Here is a 23,952-nt window from a genome sequence, read left to right on the forward strand (position 1 = left end):
AATGATTTATTTAAATCTGTAAAGTCAACTTTTGCTAATACTTGCCTAAACTTAAAAAATTTGCCTTCTGGCTTTTTAGAAAGATGAACTCTCTCATCACATCATCTTTATTAGCTTTAAATGCATTCAACAATAGGATGACCTTCACTGTCTCTTAATGTAAAAATATTACATCTGCTTTTCTAATTTGCCTCAAGGTATTTCCTCCTGATTTTTGAGTCATCTCTCGATTTTTGAGATGACACCAAAAATCAGGGCTGACTTGCAGTCATTATCCACACAGCAACACACTGTGCAAACTCAAGTTTATTTTCAATCCAATTATACCCTATGAACAAGACAGTGCCTACCAGGCTCTACCACAGCCAAAGACATTTCTATAAGAAACAAAGTGTGCAGAGGGAAGCAGACATTTTTTGCTTATTTCAGGCATGATCAACAGATGACAAAATCTGTTTACAAAAAGGACACCTCCAAACAAAAATCAGAACAATAACACATGGACTGCCCTGCATTGTGCATTTGCAAGGTTGGATATAGAGAAGCCTGGCTGCTGGAAAAAGGGATTAGATTAGTACTGGCAGTACTGTGCAGTACCTAAGCTCCTAAAACTCTGTGGACTATCACAGAATCCTTCAGGCTGGAAAGGGCCTTTGAGAGCAATTTCAAATGTTAACCCAGCACTGCCATGTTCACCACTGAAACATGTCCCTACACATCCTTTAAAAACCTCCATGGGATGTTGACTCCACCACTTGCCTGGACAGTCTGTTCCAATGTTTGTTTCTTCCCTTTCAGGAAGAAATTTTTTCTAATATTCAATCTAAGCCTTCCCTGGACCAACCTGAAGCAGTTTTTTCTCATCCTATCACTTGTTTCCTGGAAAAGAGACTGACTACCCTTCAGGTAGGCACAGAAAGTGATAAGGTAACCCCTGAGCCTCCTTTTCTCCAGACTAAACAATCCTAACAACCTCAAGACTAAACAATAAAATCAAATAATGAGGGAGAAGAGCAGAGAAACTACTTGAGCACAAGGTAATGATTCAGACAAGGAGAAAAGAGCAATTCTGCAGAAACCAAACAGATCTCCTTCCAACTACAACTCACTCTGCCCTTATGGCTGCAAGCCACAGCGTCAGATGCCATAACAGAACAGACACCTTGGGGCCAAAGCTCCACAGCTGCTGGAGACTTATTGCTACACACCAGTTGAGGAAATAGACAACCTCCAATTTAACCAAAACACAGCTGAAAATATTAAAAAAAGGACAGGCAGAGTATGATGGTGAATGTCTGTAAGTATGAGTCAAATACTATCATTCCTTTTTTTGGAAGAGGACAGACATATCGAGTTAAGACTAGATAAAATTAAGAATTTGTACACAGAAGCTTTCTTCATGTTGTGCTTTTAAAAATTTAAGACTGGGAGATCCTGAAGAATTCAGTTAGAAAATACTATTCAAGTTACATGGCAGAAGAAAAATCATTCTACAAACTTTATTTTTCAAAATAAAGAAGCCATCACTTCAACATGCACAATCCCACATTCAAGACAATGTATTTTTAAATATTTAAATTTTAAAATTTCCTCTCAGGTACCTGCAGATCCCTGCCTCTGAATCTAATGCCAGAACACTCTCACCAGAGCTAAATGTGCAGACACATAAGAAAAAGAAGCCCAAAACCTTTGCAATTCACTGTATTAATTTAGTGGGAGGTTTGACAACTACAGATTGACTAGTCTGATTTTTTTGGTTTTGGTCAACTGATTCAGACCAGTAAGTTGTCCATGACACAAGGAAAAGATTGCAGGCAAGGAAACCAATTTTCTTCTCACAGATGAATAACCACTGTCTGTGTTTCTTGTGCAATTGATAAAACACCACCAGAATGAAGTCAGCATCCTCAAACACCATGCAAATGAAATTCACTTAGGAGAATAAAAATTTTAAAAAATTTAAAAAAAAACCCAATCCAAAAAAAGACTCTTTATAGTTTAGTTTTGCCATTTTAATTTGATTGCATAATTTAGGTCAGAGAAAGTTCAAAGGAATGGAACGCCTACCAAGGACAAGAAGTATGTCAGCCTTGCAGAACAAACTGCAAGTGTGGAGTGACTGTACTACAAACCTCATTCTGCAATGTGCTACACTGAAGTTTTAATGCAGATTAGCAGAGTTGGATGCTACTCGAAAGCATGTCACATGGTGGAACTGATTTCCTGAAAGATTCAGCAGTTACAAGGTTCTCACCCCTACCCAACTCCCTTCTTCCCCAGTCAGCAAACAAAGGATAGATTGTAAAGATCATGCCACACCCTGAGCATAATTTCACATTATTTTTGGTCCAAAGGGACCAAAAAAAAAAAAAAACAACAAACATGCAGAGTCCAGATTTTTATTTCTATGCAGGAGTTTCAACAAGCTAGGACAGAACTGTGAGTCTGCAGAGCTTGGTTGAAGCCCCACTACCAGTGAGATGATACAATACAGTGAAATTTACCTCAGTGAAATGATAACAATGCTGATTATGGGGGTGGTGGAGGTGTCTATTTGGATAGGCGAGAAAAACATCCAAATAAGATAGGATCTCGCTCTCAGGAAAAAAGGATGCTCATCTAAATAATTTTTAGATTAAATGACTGAACCTGAAGAAAAGTTTAGAATCTTATTTCTCAGGAGAAGCTAAATAATGCAATGAAAGGCTAGAAAGCTTTTGAAATAGAAGTACTGCACTATGAAGACTCATTCTCCAAATATTCCTGGATGCTGAGGTTATGAAACAATTGTGCAATTAGATTTATATTTAAGTATCTTCTGGTATTCATAACACTGTTATAACCTTAGCACTTTGCAAAATCAAATTTCTGTGTTGTTTGTGGATGTCCTGGTAAACTAAACTGCTGTAGAAAGTAAGGTGCTGCATTTCAGCATGAAAAGTATCACAGTCACAGTGCTTCATCCTTTCTTACAACCATTCATTTCAAAGGATGATGATATTTTCTAGTAACCACAACTGAATATATTTATCAAATTTAGGAAGAAAGATCACACCCCCCTACTGAATACACCTGGCCCAGAAGAAGTAGTGTAGTTATAATCTGCCATACTTTTGTGATGCCAATATTTAAAGCAGACTGTGATATGCACTTTTTGTTTTACTTTCTAAGTCTGATACCTGACTCTGATACCTGAACCAAGTATCAGAGCAGAAAAGATTTTTTCGTTCTAAATCTTAAACTTAAAGTAGAAAGACAAGCAAACTAAATTTAAAATAATGACTTCTGAGATCAGTTAACTAAGCAGATATTGCCACTTCAAAGGAAGTTTAATAAGCTTGTCAAATGATGACAGATTTAGAAATCAATTTGAAGCTGAGATAGCACTGCTTCAAAATCCTTACTAGCCTAGACAAGAAAGGCAAACTGGGGAAAACACTTCACAAGACACTGTTCAAAGTGCAATGTTAGAGGCAGAGAAAACCAGGGTAATGGGTATGGGAGCACAAAACACTCAAAGGCTTTGGAGGAGGTGCCTGCAAACTGTTTCTGAGACAAAAATTATGAGAGAAAAATATATAATATTAACACATCACTTCAGGATTTATTCTTACCCTTGAGATTAAAAAAAGAAATCTGGGAATTTATTTTTATTAACTCAATGACATTAGTAATAGTCTTCAAGAACAAATACACACTCCTTAACTGTCAAAGGTTATAAACTTCTTAGATAGAGTTTCCTTGAATTTCTTTAATTTTCAAGCTAATTAGGAAGCAACATTAAATAGTTATATATTTTAAAAACACCAGTGTACTCTTTTATAATGATTTTTTAAAAATTAACCTCCAGAAAACAGTTTATTTAAATTTCTCATACTCAAAATGACAGCTAGAACTAAGTATTTATATTTATTATAAATGAAAATTTTTGGAAGAGTGACTTCATTCAGAAATGGAAAGACATATCAGCAAGGACATACAAACAACTAGAAAAAGCTATTTCTTCTAGAAAAAAATCAAATATGACCTGGAGAACTCACTGGGAAGCTTTTTTGCTTCACCTCCTTTTTTTTTTAAGGGAAAAAACCTCAGGCAAACATTTCTTTTTGCAATACCTGTTGAAGGTTATTGTACCATCAAATGGGATATCACCTATGGACATGGCATTGGATATAGTACCAGAGCTATCCAAGAAAATAAAGAGTTCATGCTCTATGGATTTCTGCCTCTGAGTGAGAAAAAATCCACCAGGCTGAGGAGAATGCAAGTAGAACTGGAATGAGTTATTTGGGGAAAAAGAGATTTAGATTAATTATACCTAAAGCACCAAATAAAAAAAAAAAAGAAGAAAATTTGCAATACTCACATCAGAGTTAAAACGAAGCTGGCAGACATTACAGGAAATTACTTGCTTCTTCTTTGGGGGAATGGACACTCCAAATGTATGGTTTATGACTGCTTTTTGCACTGGATCCATCTGGAGAACAAACAATAACCAATTTACAACTTTTCAGGGCAATAAACAGTACAGAAGAAAAATTAAAAAAAAAACCAAAAAATACTTCCAGCAGAAAGCTCTTTTCTTTTTTTTTAGATAAACAGGAGAAATAGGATTCCAGCTTAGGGAATTGGTAGCATGCCAAAGCTGCCAGGAAAAGGCAGCTTCATTGTTGCTGCCATCCCAGGTTCCTAAATAGTTCTTTTCCCAGCCCTGCACATCTTCTGGGCTGCAGGGCCCCCCTGCCACACCTGACTTGCAAATGAAAGCCCTGCCCATCACCCACCGCCCCAACAGACACATTACAGAAGGCACTTCTGCACCCTGACAAGTTACTGTCATTCACTTCTACATGCTTTCCTTGGAGTGATAAATATTAGCACTTATTTGAAGAATATCCTCTCCTGGAGATCTTTTTGTGAAAGGAGGTCCTTTCCAGGCTCTGTTACAAATACCACTTGCTGGGAAAAGAGGTTGCAATCCCCAAGCACTTCCATGCAGAACTGATGAGGGACAGAGCCCATGGGAAGGCTGAAGTTTGGAGGAACATGAAGGGAGTGTTTGTACCAGGAAAGTTAGCATGCTTCAGAAAACATTTTAACACTGTAAGAAATGTGAGATAAGGGAAAAATCAGAATATATTACTCCCAAATTTGACTGAACCTTTTCAGGAACTGAGAACTGATTACATCTTTGCTAAACATCAGGACTGCTGTTGCTCAGGAATATGCTCAGAATCCCAGAGCACTCTGGGTGCTCTGACACAGGGTACTCAGAAAACAGAGTTTAGATCTACTACTGTGTCGAGGCCTCAGTCACAACACGTCATTCTTCCTGATGTGACATGACTACAGATTAAAATTTATTTCCTGATGCAAAAATACTCAAACCAAATTTTCTAATTAAAGAAAAAGCAGAATATTTGGTTTGGCCTCACAACTGATTCTGCTCTCAGTACAATATTAAACCAGATGACATCTGAGACCCTTTTCAACCCAAATGATCCTATAAGCATCTGTGTATGTGTGGTCCCTCATCCTTATCTAAGATAAACAATAGATTCTGAAGAGGAGAGGAGAAAAATTGGAAGTTTACAACAAAAGATAAGTGCTTATTTCTCCATTTCGTTTCTTAACCAGTTCAGAAGAAAATAACTTTATTTTTTATAGATTTTTCTGAAGCTTGCTTTGCTACCACAGTGATATTTTTTTTTCCTTTACAGTACTATTGGAAGAAACCACACCTGGCTGTTTAATCCCAGGTGATCCACAAGACACTCTTGGTACTAAGCTGACTTGCAAAAGGATGAGAGAACAACTGAAGTAACTGATCCACTGAAGAATTAGAACAGGAAATTACCTGCTTCTAGACTTTCTAAACATGAAGATAAAGACATTAATTTTCCCTTAGTGCAAATTTTAAGCTTCCAGAGAAGCCTGCACTATTGAGGATTTTCTGCACATATATGGGCACACACAAAAAAACAAATTCAAGAAAAGCATACTGCATTGTGTCTGCCTAAGAATATATTCCCCAAATGTATTACCTAATATTAAACACCTTTTTATATTTTTTTTTTGGATAATAGCTACATATGTTTCTTGCTGCATTCATTTTAAACCAAATGCATGATTTTGTAAATGGCATTAGTGATAAATTTTCCGGAAAGGTAATTTAATACTTATCTTCTGCCACTAAATACTGTAGTTCATTGCCACAGAGGTACCACATGACAATACAAAAGTAGAACCTCTTCATCTGGAATGATCTACTAAATAATTTAATGATGCATTGTTGTTACAATGAATTGTGACAAAATTGAAAAAAACCCCTGAAATAAATGCCCTTGTTACCTGTTTCTTCTATTTCTAGGACATAGTGAGAATTCAAAGTCTAAAAGCTTAAAACACAACAAAAAAACTCCCTTTTTTCCAACTTGTACCATTTATGGCATTGCCCTACATAGTATATCAAAATTATACATGCAGATTAAAAGCTTTTTGAGCATCCACTTTATAATAGATATGACTATTAATATATATTATTACATTTATTATACATGTTAAAATATTGATGTATTATTAGGAAAGAGCTGGATTTTTTCTTAAATGGAAGCTATTTTTTACGTTTCAACTTAAATACTAGGTGTTAATCTGTTAATCTAGAAGAAAAGAGAAATGTTCAAAAGTACCTCAACCATTTGGAGTGTCTGAGCTCGGTGAAAAGAAATAGCAAAAACAGCCACAAGTGTCTGCAGTCCCGTTTAAACAAGGTACAAAGGGAAGAAGCAGTGATCAATGACTCCTCTGTGCACTCCCAATAACAATCCACAGCGCAAGGCAAGGCAAGGCGCTTCACAACCACACAAGGCAGCCTCTGCACAACCTCCCAGCTTCAAACAGATGCAGCAGCACAAGAACAAAAATCCAGGAAAATAATACAGCTCATGCTGCCTCCAGAAAGCACCACTTGTGATCCCCAGGGGAGTGGGTAATGATCCCTCCCAAACCGGAGCCCTGCATGCAAGCTGGTCATGATTAGAATTCAAGAAGTGCAACATTAACAATTAATACACTTTGAATATGTCAGAAACTGGGGTGGATTACAGCACGCTGGAAAAATAAAATAGTATCTCTCTGATAGAAGATTAATGCTGCAGGGTAAACTGATCTTAGATCCCTACACAAAATTATCCTCTTCACTGCAGGGAGGGAGGGAATTATTTTTTGAGGTATTTATTAGGAAATGATGCAGCATAGTTTGCCCAGTGGGGAGCACCAGTATTTAAGAACCAGATCTATAAAACAAAATAATAACAGAAGCTAACAGCTACCACAAATGCAAATAAAAGTCTGCACTACGCTGTTTATGCTACAGGGGAATTTAACAAAGCAATTTATAGTGCTCTGGTAGACATACAACCTGTTAATATTGTTCTCCTTTCTAATTGGTTTAATAAAAAGTTAAATTTGAAAATGTCTTTCCAAGAAAGTTGAAGACAGCATCTTTTTTGCAATGAGTCTCGTTAAAACCACACAAACTATTGAGGCGAGCAAAGCTTAAGAGAATTCAGACAGAAAGACTCTATACCTACCGAGATTTGCAGCATGAACTTTAAAGGCACCTAGAAAAATACAAGTGTAGCAACAGACAGGACAGAACAGGGGCAGCACAGACATTGTATTTCCTGCTGCTTTTTTCATATTTTCCCACCAACAATTTTCCAGACTCAGGTGTTTTCTGTGTATTTGATAAATTCCAGTGATGTTCTCTTGAATAGTTACCCCTGAAACTGATGCAAAGCAGTTTGTACTCTTTGCATGCACTTCCAATGCCTACAGTCCTCAGTGTCAAGAAATTATTTTTGCTTAAGTATACTTTCATAAAATCCAATTTTATAAGATCCATACCACATCCCAAGTTATCTTTGTGCCACTCAGTCATTCTGTGTATTGAAATCATTGCATTCCTTTCTATATTCTTGTTGCCCTCCTCAATTCTACCAAAAAATCAACTAATTCAATTAACTATATTGAAGACATGGACAGGAACCATATAAAATACTCTGGGTAGATCAGTACTGAACTCTGAGCTGATGTTTTCAAGGAACCACTATTATAAAGCTGAGCTCTCACTCCCAAGTCTTGATGGCCAATTCTAGTACACTACTTTCTACGTCAAGTTTTGGGAATTTTTACTTCCATGTGCCTCACTTTAGAAATATCTAGATGCAACTTTACCAACCTCTATTGTCTGGCTTGTCAGTCTCATTAAGGTCTTTCACAATTTTTGTTTTCCTTAGTCCTCACTACCTTGGAGTACTTAGCAAAATTCCTCAGCTCACTTACCTCCCCCCCAAGCATCTTTTTCTCACGCAAGTCTTCTTATGCAAATATAGTTTTCTTAAAAAATCTTTGCCAAGGGGTTTTGTGAAAAACCTTGGTGGGTAATTCAGACCATGTAGATTTAAACATCCTTATTCTCATGTTTGCTGACACCTATAAAGGGGCTTGTAAAGAAGGATTTACCTTTAGAAAGGAATTACGCTCACACTTTACAGGCAGTGTACAGGATGAGGTACAATAATGTTCTTATTGAGGTGCCTGTTTATTTGCCTGGTAAAAAGCCTCCCCCCTTTCATTTTCCGTGGAATGGGTTTTAAAAACTTGCATTATATTTGCCACCTTTTTGTCCTCAGGTACAAAGCCAGTTTTAGATGAGCTGTTACACCTTATCATCAGCAATTCAAGAATTTCATCCTTGAATTCTCTAACCATTCCTGCTACCAGGAACTCTCCCTGCCCTGCTGTGTATCATGGTACCACAGATTCTTCTGGTGTCTCCTGGGAAAGGAACCAGACTACAAAGAGACATAAAAGTAGGCACAGGAAGAAGTGGGAGAAAAAAAAAAAGGCATTAGGAGAAATTGCTTGGTGAAACCAAAGTTCTGGTTATTTTGAAAAATCTCTTTATATACAGCAATTTGTGAGCCTCAGAAATAAACTGCAATCATCCTGAGGGAAGGTAAGTAACTGGAGCATCACCTTAAAACTGAGTAAGGTTTAAAATTGTGATTGGCCAATGAATGTCCTGTTACCTCTTATCACGATGTAACTCTTGGGTCAAATATAGAGTTAACTGTCAGACAAGCTTTTGTAAACATAATATTGATAGTGGGGATAAGAGATGTAACTCAGATCACTTAACCAGCAGGTATAAGATTCTGGAAAACACAGAGAATGGCCTTCAGCATAATATGTTGGTTTACTCTGCTAAAGAAAAGTTTTAAACCATATGTGGAACAAACTGATAATATAATCCAGTATTTCCCTCCAGAAAAAAACCACTGGCATATAAAAATTACCAGTTCAACATCTAAATTAAGTTCTGTAACTCCCTCTGTGTCTGAGCTCCAGTTGTTATGAAAGCCAAGTACACTGCCATTGTGGAGAATGATAATACACTGAAGCTTTTCACAAATTCTGCCAGATATACACAGCCCCCTACCATAACTGTACCTATTACGATGACTGAAAGAGTGACAGAAGTGAATCCACATACTCAGCAAAGCCCATACTTAAATGCCCAGCATTAAAATCAGAAACATTAACATTGTGATGTAATGCTTGGCATGCTTGGCCAACACAAACCAGCAAAAATCTGTTCTCTGCACTTTTGTGCTGCTTTTGTTCCAACAGGGAACATATTTCTCACTTGACTAATTCTAGGCATAATTTAGTGTTCAAGTCACTGCAGTTCTGTCATACATTTCATTGTTTATTTTGCATCAGGAACACTTGTGCCAGCTCTACTGATGGAGCTCTAGCTGCAAGGAGGTTGTAGCAAGGGGAGTGTCACTATCTTTCCCCAGGTAACAAGTGACACAACAAGAGGAAATATCCTCAAGTTGTACAAAGGGAGGCTTGGCTTGGATATTGGGAGAAATGTATTACTGGAAGGGTTATCAAGCACTGCAACATTGCCCAGGGAAATGGAGGAGTCTCCATCCCTGGAGATATTAAGAGGACAGGTACATGTGGCACTGAGGGATATGGCTCACTTGTGAGTTTGGCAGTGCTGCCTTAACGGCTGAACACAATGATCTCCAGGGTCTTTTCCAACATAAATCACTCTGTGATGTGAACAACTTTTGTTTCCTGCAGGAAAGCCATCAATATTCCCAGTGCATCAGCTCTCCTTGAGTAGCACACAGCGTCTCCAGAGATGTATTTCTGTAGTGTGAGCCTGCAGCTCTCCAAACACCACCTCCCTACATCTCTGTCTCTATGCTCTTCACAGCATTTTGGGGCTTCTAAAAAAACAGGCGGATGTAAATAGCCAGTAACCAAACCAGGGGCGACTCACATTCTCAGCAGCTGATTTGGAGACTTGTACAAATACTTCATGGGACAAAAAGAATAATTAACTTACAACATTACTGAGGGTTTTTTTACTGCAGTCCTGTGGTCTAGCTGAGGGTTGCTTGAATCATTTTTTTTTTTTAAGGAGGCTCTCAATGTACTTATACATAGCACATTTGCAGAGAGCATGAAATCTGGATCTCAGGGAAATCAAACCCAACCATACTCAGGTTACAGAAAGTCCATGATTTTAGTTTTTCTTTTTAAAATGCTGAGTAGATGTCTTCCCAAGTGCAGTAAAACTAGCATCCACTAAGAAAGAATTCAGACTACAGGGACTAGCCTCTCTCTTCCCTTACACACGATTCCTAAAATACAACAACAACATTGTACTCTGAAGGCAAATCTCTCTGAATGCAACTTCTCACTGTGTTTGTCTGTCCCCTCAATTTGGCAGCAAGCTCCAACTTCCCTGAGGAAAACAGTGGCTGGGATAGCTGGGACACCCACACACTACTACTAGTTAGTGTAATCAGCAGGAAGCATCTTTAACAGACCCAAAAATCTTGCTGTAATTGACTTGTTAACATCAGATACTACAGCTATCCAGAAGAGTTGCTGAAATAAGAGTGAGTACTGAAAATAAAGAAGGAAAGACACCTTTGGTGTTTACACTTCTATTTCATTTTTAGTACAAGACAACTAAAAGGACACCCAGAGCCAGAAACAACTTTTCTATCTTAAAAGAAGTATTAGAAATACTAACAAATTCAGCTTCCTTATTCTGCTTTTAGATTAAGGCTTAACTAATTCTGCTTTTGCAAATTCCATGTTATTTCTGTTAACAGAGTTGCAGGGCTATATCCCTGGACTTCAGAGACCAATTTTCCATCTCCACCTCCTAGCAGCTAAATTTCCCTCCCTGCATTTTTATATTCAGTCCTATGGTATAATGCAGAGCCTCTGGGTGTACTACCCTCTTGCATGTTCCCCCTTAAAGTTTGCATGGAAAAATGAAAAATAGGCTGATTCTCTTTGTGTGCCTGTATTCACAATCACAAAATACTGAAAGGGATTTCTGAAGTGATTTACAGATTTGGGATAGGCCAGAGGGAACCATTACAGCTGATTTCCTGAAAAATTTATGACAATGTCATTCACTGAAAAGGTTCAGCCCTTCCTATTACAAAGTCCAATACTTTGTGGTCAATCAGAGCCTAAATTTTAGGGAAAAAGCCCATCTCAACAACTTGATTTAAAAGTTTCCATACAAGTTAATTTACATGACTGTGGAAGCAATACTTACTGAGTTACTATAAACCCCTCAATCTAGCTGTGCTTCTCAGTTAAAGGCCACTCAAACACCTTCTGAATAGTGCAGGCACTCATACACTGCAATCATGCCAGCTCTTAACCTTCTCTTTGATAAACCAAACTCCTTAAGCTGCTCACAATAAAAACCTTGATCATTTGCTAACCTTTCTCCACCACCCTTGCAGATTTTCAATACTCCATTGAAGCCCAGTCACTAAAAGTCAGAACCCATGCTCAAATACACTTTCTCTGCAGCTACCTAATTACATCCTTTCTGTTTTAACAAGAAATGCATTCATCATCTTTCCTCAGCATCGACTTGGGAAGCAGAGCCCTAAATCTTTACTGACACGCACATTTATCCCTCCTGTGTGCTAGCACAAGCAATTTCACCATCACACATCCTTCTCTCTCAGGATGTTTTCTGATCCAGCCTCGTAGAGGGCTAAAACAGCAGCACACTGGGAACCTCATGCTGAAGCAGTGACTGCTTTCAGTAAGGTTTGCATGGAGGAATTTGCAAACCATTGTCAGACCAAGATCAGGAGGCTACTGATGAATCTCCGTCTTTGACCTGACCCAGTTCTGAAGTCTTGGGTTAGACCAACATAAGCAAAAGGAACACTTGAAACAAATCCAAGGATTTTCTAACCTTCTGCTTTTCTGGCCTCCTCTGTCTCTGCACTTCTCTAGCCTAAATCAACTAACTGATATTAAAAATCAAAATCAAAGAAATAAACTCACAGTTCTTCCTACCTCTCTCTTCTTTCCATGCAATGTGATGTGATTTGGTATGATTAAGCACAAAGGTCAAAAGGTAACTGAGAAAACACTTTTAAACTATTTTTTACTATTTTTTTTCAGTGCTGTAAGTATTTCCCCTGCCCTTCCTTCCCTTCATGCTTGTATATTTTTTGCATGCTAAAACAAATTTCTGAGTTAGAAAATCATAATCAGGATAGTCTTAAATTTTCAGAATTTTCTGAAAATTAAATACCACTGCTGTTGCTGTTTTAGAAATCTTTGTATAAAACTTTATGAAAATGTAATATTTGATTCCTATAGAAGTGTTTGACTCAAAGAAAAAAACTGATGAGCCACCACAAAAAAAATCAAACCACCAAACAAAAAAACCCCTCTAAATCTGGTCCCTGCTTCTTCTAAGGCTTATTCTCAAGCAAGGATATAAATACATTAAAGGATTTAGTTTGTTATGAGAACTCCAAAAATAGATTTAACCTTTATGGTAAAAATTGTCGAATTTTCTGCTCCAGACAAGACGAGACATTTTTATGGCTGAAATAAAGAAACAGAAAGCTGCTGAGAATATTTTAGGATAAAAGAGAATTCCTCACCAAACAAATGGAGAATAAGTAAAAAAAGCAAGTATCTGTGGCTCAGTGCTTTTTGTTCCATGAAACTGAACTAGCTTTATGTATTGGGCAGCTTCTTTTTTAATCCATCCAGATTACTACTCTACCATTCTGCAATACTTTCTTTGCATCTGTAAAATGAACTGCTGGGGCCATGACAGACCAAACCTGAGAAAAAGAGTAAAGTCCAAATCCAGTGGTGAAGCTCAAGGAATAAGACAGTTTTTTCCCCTCTGTGGCTATGCTGGCTCATAGGTTTAACTGTACTTGTGTAATTTCATCTGAGTCTTATATCACTCATTTGTAAAATGGGGATAAAAATATTTGCAACCCCATAAAAAAAGCTGAAAGGTCTAAATAACACATTAAAACCCTCTGATAGGTGTTATATAACTGCTATTTATTATTAAAGCTGCTGTTTTTCAGAGCACTCAGCTGTGTTCAGCTAAATAACAAAAATTACTGTCTTGCCTTCAGATCCAGCAAAAAATAAAAACACACTGTAGTTTGAGACTTGCTGAAAAGCAAACCAATAACACACACTGAGAGGAAAACTATTACTAACTGGTAGTAAAACAACATAAATAGGCAAATAACATGAAGAAGTACCTTCCAGCAAAATCCTGCCAAAAGATTCAAGCCTAAGAATTGAATCTGTACAAGAATTTTCTGTACTCAGAAAGGGAGCTTAGGTAGCACATGGAGCAAACAAGATTCCTGATTTTTCCTTTCATCTTGGAGATAGTCCTTAGCTGTGACCCTTTTCTACTTAAAAGTCTGCTCTAAGTTTTGATGAGTTTTCCTGCTCCCAGGCTGCTCCAGAACACCAAAACACAAAGATGAATGATATTGCATTAGGTACACTTGAATTTCCACTACGGTTCTGAATTATGCTGAGAGGTTAAGGACAAACTCAAAGCTTTTGATTAATTCTGTGTGAACAGGAGAGAATAAAGACACAAGAAATCTAGTCTTCTGAAATGAATTAATATCATTACAGTTCTGAAAAAAAGGGGTTTTTTTTACATACTGAAAAAAAAACTTAATAGGAGGATAGAATTTATGTGTTTATAGAGACTTGAATATGAATGTATAAAATGGCTAAATATAAGTGAGAACCAAGAATTGCCTAACTATTTTCACAGCTGTCTTCTGCTTTTCATCATATATAAGAAATAAGGCCTTTTTCACTAAAAAATTAATAATGAAATTTCTCATTTGGGTTTTTCTTGTTTTTGTTTCGGGTTTTTTATCAACAACATACACAACATAAACTTCAAAATACTTTTGATTAAAAAAGCACTGTATTTAGATATGAATCTTTAAAGGATTCCTCTAATTAAGCCTGCTCTGAAACTTAATGCAGTATCAAAGTCTGTCAGTTTGGGTTTTTTCTTGATGTTTGGTGGGGATCTTTTTTCTTTAAATTTAAGTAAACCAGAAACCAAGCAGGTAGAAACCTGTCTTGTCTAACAAATACATGGGCAAGAAATGAGATGCTCTTTCCCTAGCGGTAACCTGGGGAAGCAGCTGAAGCTCATGGTGAAAATGGACAGACTGTATATAGTGGATTGGTCTGAAAGGCACAGCTACTCAAATCAGCCTTGCTCTGCTCCTTGAGGTGAGCTGGTCACTGCTCCAAACCTGGGTGCTGCTGGTTTCCAGGCATGCAAAGGAAAGCAAAGTTTCACAGTGCAGCTTTAAACTGCCATGGCCTTCAGATTGTCATGAAATTGACTGGATTTACATTAAAAGACTACAAGTACACCCACATTCCGAAAGAATGGCAAGAATTACACTTCAGCTACATTTTTATGTATTATTTATATTTATTTATATTTATATTTTTATAATATATTAACTAATAATTATTGCAGCAATTCTCAGTTTTGCACGGAGCAATGTGACAAAGGTCTAAGGCACGGCAGGAAAGCTCACCGTGTACACACAGGATACTGCAAAGCAGCCACTTCATCAGGCATATGGAGAATTACTTTTCTATAAAGCTCTAGAATTTTGCTTAGAACTTGTACAACTTGGGTTTGTCATTCAGAACTAGCAAAATCTTTGTCATCAGAGTGGTAAAAGACACGTTACTTTTCCTAAGCTACAATTCTGTGGCTGCTTGCTTTGAAGGGAGATGTTTTAATCACAGTCTATTTGAAAAACATCCTTCAGTTACCTAATGCCTCAAATATCTATGATTAACAACCTGCTCTGTTTAAAAAGCTTTCTTGCATCAGGAACATACTACTAACTTGAGAAGAAAGCAATTCAATGCAGATAAAGGCTTCTGAGCCTTCCTGTGTTGACTAGTAAAAGAAATAAATATTGCTGAAATGTAACAAAGAGTAACTCCAAGCTTTCTGTTAAGAAAGACATAAAACACATAACCAAGGACCAGATTTTATGGAGGACTCAGCAAACTGTAGGATTTGTACACAGAAAGATAACTTCTTTAAAGAATTAGGATGACCTGATTACTTTTACACGCAATAATGGATGCAATGCAGCAATTTAGAAATCATTTTTCAAAATCCACCTGGTGGGTGCCAGGCTCCTGCAAAGGGGTAGGGAAAGGCTGCACCTGGTGAGTTCTGTTCTTCACCAGTGCCTGTCAGTGCACTTTCTCCTTGGAGACAGGGCTCCCTGTCTGGCTGCTGATCTGGAAACTGAGAGAAGGAAGCTCATCCATCCAATTCCTCTTTGAAAAAATCCAAAAGCAATAGGAAAATCTATAAAATAATTAATGTTTGAAGAGATTCTCCTTAAAGCCTAACTGTATTCCTTTAATAAACATTTTCCCCCCCTTGTAATTATATGTATGAAATTGTAGAAAGAGAGACAGAAGAATGCTTATTTAGGCTCACCAATTTCACAGAGCTGCTCTTTGAGAGATTCCTGACAGGAACTAGGGAACATGCACCTTTCTGTTAAAATACCAGAAACTGAAAAATCCCTCAAATTCAACTGACAACCCCCTGGTTTTGGTAGCTTTTTTCCCCTATCTAAATCAGTGTATCTTACCAGGTGTTTCCTTCAAGCTCAGAGGTTTTTCAAAGTTTCAGGAAAAGACTCAAGTATTTTGTGGGGAAAATAAACCACCTTCAGTTAACATTTTTCAGGGCTTCCACAGGCTGAGAAGATTTTTTCCAAAAACTCCTGCCACAGCTGAAAGAGTTCTCTGCTGCTTTGCCTCAAAGCTCTAGAAAGACAAAGAGGGATCCCTGGCTTGCTAAAAAATGCCTAAGGATACAAAGAAAAGGGACTACATAAAATTGAGAAACTGATCACATGGAGAGTAAAGGGCCTCTGTAGCTAGGTACATGGACAAGAGATAGCAAAGGCTAGCCACAGAACAGAGGTCTGTGCTGACAGAATCTGGGCTTGATTATGTGGTCCCTGAACTTCAGCTTTCCTCACCTGTATCTCAGAAAATACTTATTACTTTTTTTTCCCCCTTAATAAATGGCAATAGGATGACTCTTCATGTTGTGAATGATTCTGGTTAGGACTTGAAAAATGTTAACTTTTATATCTGGAACAACTAAAAGTGAAATAGGAACATTTTTAAGTTTTCAAAAGAGGAATAGAAGGCAAACCTGAAACCCTTGCTTGCCTCCATTATTATAAAGGGTATAAGAGGTTTGTAAGAAAAACATTATCATTTCTTAATTAAAAAAACCCTAGCCAACAAAAATCCTCAAAATATTCAGCTACCCTGCAAAACACCACTCCTAATTCAAATGCTTAAATTTCCTTTCTGTGTGGTTAATGAATGTAAACTAAAGCTCTTAAAAAATTTCACCTCCTCTCTGGAGTCAGATGGAGAGGAACAGAAAAGGTCACTTCCCTTCAGCACTCAGAAAGGGGGAATTCAGAGCACAGGGACAGGGTACTTGGATGAAAAGGATGGTAGATAACGGGTTGGCAACATCCAGTTGGCTGCATTTGTAATCTGTTCCTACCATATACAATCCTGTGCTGCAAAGCATACTTTGGCACTGCAGCAGGGTGTTAAGTGGCTGAATTCAGACCCTGCTAAGGAAAGAGAAAGCTCCCAAGCCACAGTGTCCTGCCAAAAAGGCAGAAGAGGCACTTGGCACAGAGGGGCGAGGGAAGCTGGCGATACGGGTGCCCTGTGCTCTTATCTGCTGAACTCAGCTTCTGCCTTGGTGATTACTGTGCCCTTCAAATGAGAAAGAGATAGGCAGTAAATAAAAATGTGAGTAAAAATTGAAAACGCAGAAGAGGAAAGAGAAAATTAGTTCCTCCCTGTAGTTGTCTTGGGGGTAGGCCAGGGATCCTTAGTCCAGGCAGGGCTAATGTTGGAGAAGAGTCAGAAATTTCTGACTGAGTTACTAGTCAGCTCCTCTTCCCTTCCTGTAGCACATTCCAGCTGGCTCACCTTCACTGGCAGATGTAAAATATCTCTGGTCCACTTTGCAAGGGGACTGAGAGAACTCTAATATAAAGAATCAGCATAAAGCTGCTTGAGAGAAATAAGACACTGAAGCAATAACTAGGCCACATTAACCCATGTGTCCTCTAAAACATGAAGGGTATGAACTAGCATTTAGAAACCAATCATGGGCTAGTTAGATGCAAAATGTTTCACTAATGTGAAAGCTACAAGAGATGCTCTAATCTTTGATTACCCCTGAGGCCATAACAAACTCAGAAAGAAGCATATGAATTGCTGATTATTTTCTATGATGATAGAATCTGAGAAGCTGCTGATAATGTTTTTGTGCAGATTGACAGGTCCCTGGCTGTACTACTTCAACTAAATGTGAGTCATGTAGTACTGCTCTCATTTCAGGACAAGGCAGAATATACTGGAGTTTTGAGATTTCTCTTTTGGGGAGTACACAACCCTGATATCAGGAGATGGAGAAAGTGATCGGGAAGTGATCAGTGATCTTGACATTGCAAGACAAATCCTGGCTTTCAGCCACTTTAGCACATGTTCCATGATGTGATCACAAATATGCTTTCATCATTCAGTACACAAGATGGATGACAGGAGATAAAGAATCAGGGAGGTTTTAGAGAAAGAATGGTACAGAGAAAGATAGGTAAAGCTGTGTGGTGGAAGCCAGCAAGTGTAAAATTCAAGATTATGTTATAATAAACACACAATAGGGACCACAGTAAACTTAGCTTTGATTTCCACTGACTATACACTTGGTGTACATATTTTTGAATGTAATCAATGTGCAAGTTTTTAACCTGTTAAGGCATCTTTAGAGTCCTTTTAGTATGCTGAAAAAGAATCCTGCTTAAACAATACTTTCTCATCCACATCCATCTCCAACTGGAAGTACCAATTTGGGAAGTTCCTATAATATGATGGTTCCTAATTTTTTATAAACAAGAACATTTTAAGTAATAATAGGTGATAATTTGATTCGAGCTTTGTATTTCAGACAGGGTATTGAAACAGGGGTATTCCATTTGGACCCTGATGCCAGGACAAATGTGATGTCACCTTTGGATCCACTGCTGCAGCATTTCTGATAGAGGGTTTGTCCTTCCATGCAGCAACTCGGGTTCAGACTCTGACAGTCTGATCATGCCTCTACTGTTCTGACAAAACTACTTGCTGCTGATATGAAAAGACCAGGGAAGACAGCACCTACTCTGCAATACCTCTTTGCTTGAAATCCTTCATCCTGCCCTTACAAGATCCCCTTCAGGCTGATCTGCTGAAACAGAAAAGTTTTATTCCCCTTACTGAGGAATAAAGATAGGTATCCAGTGAGTTAGTGCAATCATTCCCCAAATAATTTTTCCTATATAATAAGTCCTAATGAACAAAGACAAATTTAATTGGGGCATGAATCGGCAATTACTATACATACATTCACAGCATAATTAGAACTATTAATGATTTAAAGAGAAGCAAACTGGAGACAGCTTAAGCTAAATCACACTATTCCATCAAGAAAATAATATACGACTGGGGCAGGCATTTCTTTTACAAAATCAGGGTCTGCTCACTGCTTCAGCTGAAAGTACCCCTTGTGGAGAGAAGCTAGGGATCAAAACACTTCCACAAACAAAATGGGAACACTAATGTTTTATCTGGAGAATCACAGATGTTTTCAGAACTGAAAACTGTCAAAGTTAACTAAATAAGAAAGGGTTTACCCCAGATTTTAAATATGTTTCCATAAATAAGAGAAGTTCTTCTGGGAAAAAACTGTAGGGAGTGTTCCTTTGAAGATGTTTATAGTTAATACATTTTACCTTCTTTTTCTGCCTTGGTAGTTACTGTATTAAGCTCCCATGCAAAAACTTTCTTTTTTTAAGGCCATTGATGTTAAGTTAGAAACCACTTCCTGGCAAGGTTTAGAAAAACGTTTCTGTCTCTGACAGCCATTGAAAATGCAGGTGGATCCACAGAAGTTTTGTCTCAGACCATTTCTTTCTGCCCCCTTCAGTGAGCACATGCAAGCACAATTAGCATCCCAGAAGGATCCCCTCAGTCCCTTGGAAGGCAAAGAGATGAAGGGAAGCACACTGGAGGTTTCCCTGTCTGCAGTCCTTGACCAGCCCTCCTATGAATGCAGTGCATAGATTTCTTGATTGATCCTTAAAGCAAATGATGGCTTTTTTGGCTCTTCTAATATTCACCTCCTGCATAAGATAAAAGATCATGGCTCGTTGGGTGATGCATATGTTATAGATCAACTGGATTTCACTTCTTTAACTCAAAATAATCTTCTGGAAAAATTGTTTTAAACACTTTTACATACTATTGCCACCAATTTGGAATGAAGAAGGAAAAAAAAAGACTACATAAACAAAAACCTAGAAATCTACATTTGCAGAGGTTGTGCTAAGTTAGAAATAAAGGAAATGCAGGACAGCTGGCATTCAATGTGCCTGTCAGTAGATAATCATGAATGATTTAGTCTTCCAATGAGCTTTGAAGGCCATTGTGAAAGACTCTTAAGGAAAATCAATACTTGCAAGATAAATGGCAAAGTCTGCAAATTAGAAATAGAGAAGTACTGAACCACTGTTTCTTAAAATAAAGAGTTTAAATAAGCAATGTCTGTGGTGTATAGCGGCATAATTTTATATAATTATCAAAATTCCAAGGGAGGAAGTAGACATCAAGATGGCAATGTTTGCCAATTACCTCAGGTTTAATTTCTAATAAAACCTACAGAAGTTTGGAAAGGAATGACAGTTGTAAATGAAAAACGTCAGGAATTAGGCAAATGAAAGGTAACCCAGATAAATATAAGCTAGGCAAAACCAGCGTAAATATAAAAATTAATCAGTCTCTAGAGGCTACTGCAACTCTGATATTCAGGAATACCACCAGAAAGCAAATAATGGTTGGTGGACTCTAAAGCTACATCTCCGAAGAAAAGTTTCTCTGAGTCATAATGAACTGTTCTGTGAAAAAGGTCACCTAGAAAACCTGTGCAACTGGAAAGCAAACAAATCAGTAACAAACAAAATTCCTGAGAGTATTAGGAAGAGGCTGGAAAATTAATTTGAATTGCATCATGTCTAGATACGGTAATGACACACTGATTCCTTAATATTGAGTTTTGAGCCTGCTCTTCTAACACACCTAGTTTTTTCTAATCTTTTGTATCTTCGTGCAAATGCACATCCCCACATCACAGCTGATAAAGGCACATTTTCCCATCCATGTTCTGCAATGAATGAGCATTGTTTGCTGCTGGCACGTGGGAGAAGCTGCTTCACGTGTACCCCACGAGCACCCCACATCCCTGCGGGCTGCGGCACCAGGCCCGGCAGCAAGGCGGATTTGCACGGCACGAGGAGAAATGATGCTGCTGCTGTTCTAATTTCAGACAGGCAGGTTGTGAAAGGAAACACTTGGCAGTGGCTCAGCTGGTGACTGTGTGGTGGTGGTGACACTGCTCCTCTTTCCACCCCCGCAGCCACGGTGACAAGCGCAGTGTGCAGCAGTTCAGGTGACGGTCACCTACAAACACACCGCACCTGCTGACTGGGCAGAAATCACTCACAACAGTTTCCTTCCTCTTGCCATAGGCTTAAATATTTAAGCTAAAATGTGATGGCAAACAAGCATTTTGATAACAGTCGTTGCCTTTTTATGAGCTGATAAAGAAGTGAGAAGTACAGAAGAGTATTTTTTTAATTGTTGCTCTGATGAACTTGAAGAACCACAGAAGTATTATTTTGGCAATAATTCCTTTTTGTTTTAAAAAAGTCCCAGATGCTTTACCATAAAGTAAAAATAACAGGTTCAAACTTTTCACATTGGCTGACTGTGCAGTTCTACATTTTCATGTTGAAATTATACAGAATTAACAATACCCTCCAATTGCTTTCCTTGTTGGATTAGACTTAGCTCGATTAGACTTAGACTTAGCAGTGTAGGATTTAGGTCTTACCTGTCACACCTGACTGTCCATTAGCTTTTATTTTTTCCTTTTTTACAGCATATAGACATATATGTGTCCAGAGAAACGCTCCAAATAATTCTATAGTTTCTCAACTGTTTAGCATAGCGAGGGTTGCTTTTTTCAATGTGCAAACACCACCTCAAGAGACCAAGTTAAAAATCAATCACCCTGTTCACAGTGGGAAGGCTGGACACCACTCCAAGCCTTTCATACAGGGGAAAAGCCACCACCGTGACACAGAATAAAAGGGCTCCCTAGAACTGTTTAAGCAATGTTTTAAGGCAGCTTCAGTACCGGATATTAGAACCAGATTGGAAAGCATACACTGAAACTAAATGTGGAAACACCTTTACTTACTGTGTTAAAATTTGGGAAGAATCCAACAGCAGAGCTGCTGTCCACAGGGAAGGACATAAAGGGTTTGATATCCAGGGAAGGCTGCATCATCAAGGTAGGTGTGCGCACAAGGGTGGGAAGTGTAGTAGTGCCTGCCAAGAGCAAACAAAACCAGGAATTCATGGTGTTCTCCTTTCTGCAACACACACAGTATAGCTGACAAAACTGCCAAGAAAAAATCATACAGGGGATGATGAAAAGGCTCTGTAGGAGTTAATATCATTAAAAGGAACCTATTTACACACAGTACAGACGAGGCAGAGCACTTCCCCACGGCCGTGGATGCTCAGAAGCTGAAGAGAAGACATACGGTATATAAATCACACTGGCAGGTAGAATAAATCCTTTCTACAGCTGCAAAATTCTACTTGTGCCAAAAAGGCCAGGATGGCTTTTGCAATTCATGGTTGCCTACTAGATCAGCCAGCAAAGACAATACATGTATGCTGAAATCCAGAAGTTTGTTTCCAAATAGTGATCTGCACGTTATTTTTTCCCCCCTCTTCTGACTAACTATCAGGTGCTACACAAACAACATTTCATTGAACATGTAAAAATTTGCCTTTTTTACAGTGCAAGGCCAATTAGAAAACAGCCAACAATTAAACAATAAGCTAGCATACAGATGAACACAATTCTTTACATGCAATTCTAACTATTCTTTTAAGTGGAGCCCTCCAAACAAAAGTTTTCTAGAAATCTATATGCTGATTTTTTTTCTGTATATGCTTAAGAATCATTGCCCAACAAGATCCCAAAGGAATGGGCAGGCACATATGTCCAAATATTCATTTTAAACTAGCTATCTACCCTATTCACACAAGATGTGTGCCTAGCACACAGCTCCCAGCTATGCCTGTGGGAGTATATTTTTCCCCTGAAACCATACAAAGTAGATTTCAAATAAAATATCCCTCATTGAAATACAAAGTAAAAAAAAAAAAAAAAGAAAAAGAAAAAAGAAAAAAAAAAAAAGAACCAAAACCACAAACCAAAAAAACTGTGTCTCCTTCCTGGATTAAATAAATAATTCAACACCGACAGGAGCAGGCAGTGGAACATAAGTGTCCCACACCTCTAAAGGAGAGTGAGTCACTCTGTCTCTCCTACCTCTGTCACAATTTCTCCATAATTACCTCCTCCTCCCACTCATCAGTGGCCAGCAGCTGGGAGCATAACAGGCCTCTTAGGAGCTTCCCTTGTCTCAAGCACAGCTTACACAATACCCGAGCTTTTTCTCATAGAAGGTATCTGAGCTTTTCTAACCCAGCCAGGAAGGGGATGGGCAGGAGGGAAGGGGAGGGGAACTGAGAGGTGCTAGATGGAGGGGGTTAGAGAAGTAAACAAGCAATTGTCCTTCTCTTCTCCCATAAAATCAAATCATTTGTGTCCACTTGCAAAATGCCAGGCAATCCATATGGGCTGCGTGAGCACCAGTCTCCTATTAAGGGATCTCCCTTTCTGCCTGTTAAGGACACACAAAACTGAAGGCAAAGGAGAGATTTTCCTCCTTTTCACTGTCCTCTCTCCACAGTCACAATTTCAAGTCCATCTTATGGTATCCAAGAGGAAAGCTAAGTTCAGAAGCCAGATGGGGCTGCATGGATTTTTTTGGATGAACAAACACTTATAACTAGCCCTGAGCTCCAATTTTGTTGATGCTGGAGAGACAGTCATTTTGATCTCAGCTGCAGCATAGTAAACATTATATTATGGTCTAGCACATGAATAGCAGTCTGTAATCTATTCTGTTTCTTCTATAGGAAAAGCATCATGACTGCACAAAGATGGGTCAATGACAGTCATGCAAAGAGAATGTTTCACACCATCCCAACAGAGCTGCACAACTTGAAAGGAAAAATATGCTTGAGAAACTTTCCCAGAATATTTTCTCCCTTCTTCTATCCCAATACTTTCATAAATGTCAAGTTTGTTCCTGCATAAGCCCATGAGACTAATCGACAGTTGTGCCTAATTAACTGTACGTCGAAGCTTATTCAAGTGGAGTTACAAACGTCAAAAAGCTAAAGGCTACCATGCCTATAGTTTCCTATTCATATCCATAATGGAAAAGATGAATCAATAAGAAA

The 23,952-nt window shown here is 38.2% G+C and overlaps 1 protein-coding gene across 1 annotated transcript in view; it reads right to left on the bottom strand.

The window, feature by feature from the left end:
* The window catches only part of ZNF385B (zinc finger protein 385B), a gene marked incomplete at both ends in the record, with an annotated part of 116,511 nt that overhangs the window by 26,854 nt on the left and 65,705 nt on the right, over positions 1 to 23,952 (bottom strand). The window contains 2 exons of the mRNA XM_084209155.1: positions 4,367 to 4,477; positions 21,824 to 21,954. Coding sequence (XP_084065281.1) covers positions 4,367 to 4,477; positions 21,824 to 21,954 — 242 coding nt within the window. The remainder of the gene's footprint in view (positions 1 to 4,366; positions 4,478 to 21,823; positions 21,955 to 23,952) is intronic.

The sequence above is a fragment of the Fringilla coelebs genome (genome assembly GCF_963513975.1).
Source record: "Fringilla coelebs genome assembly, chromosome: 7".
Classification (NCBI taxonomy): domain Eukaryota; kingdom Metazoa; phylum Chordata; class Aves; order Passeriformes; family Fringillidae; genus Fringilla; species Fringilla coelebs.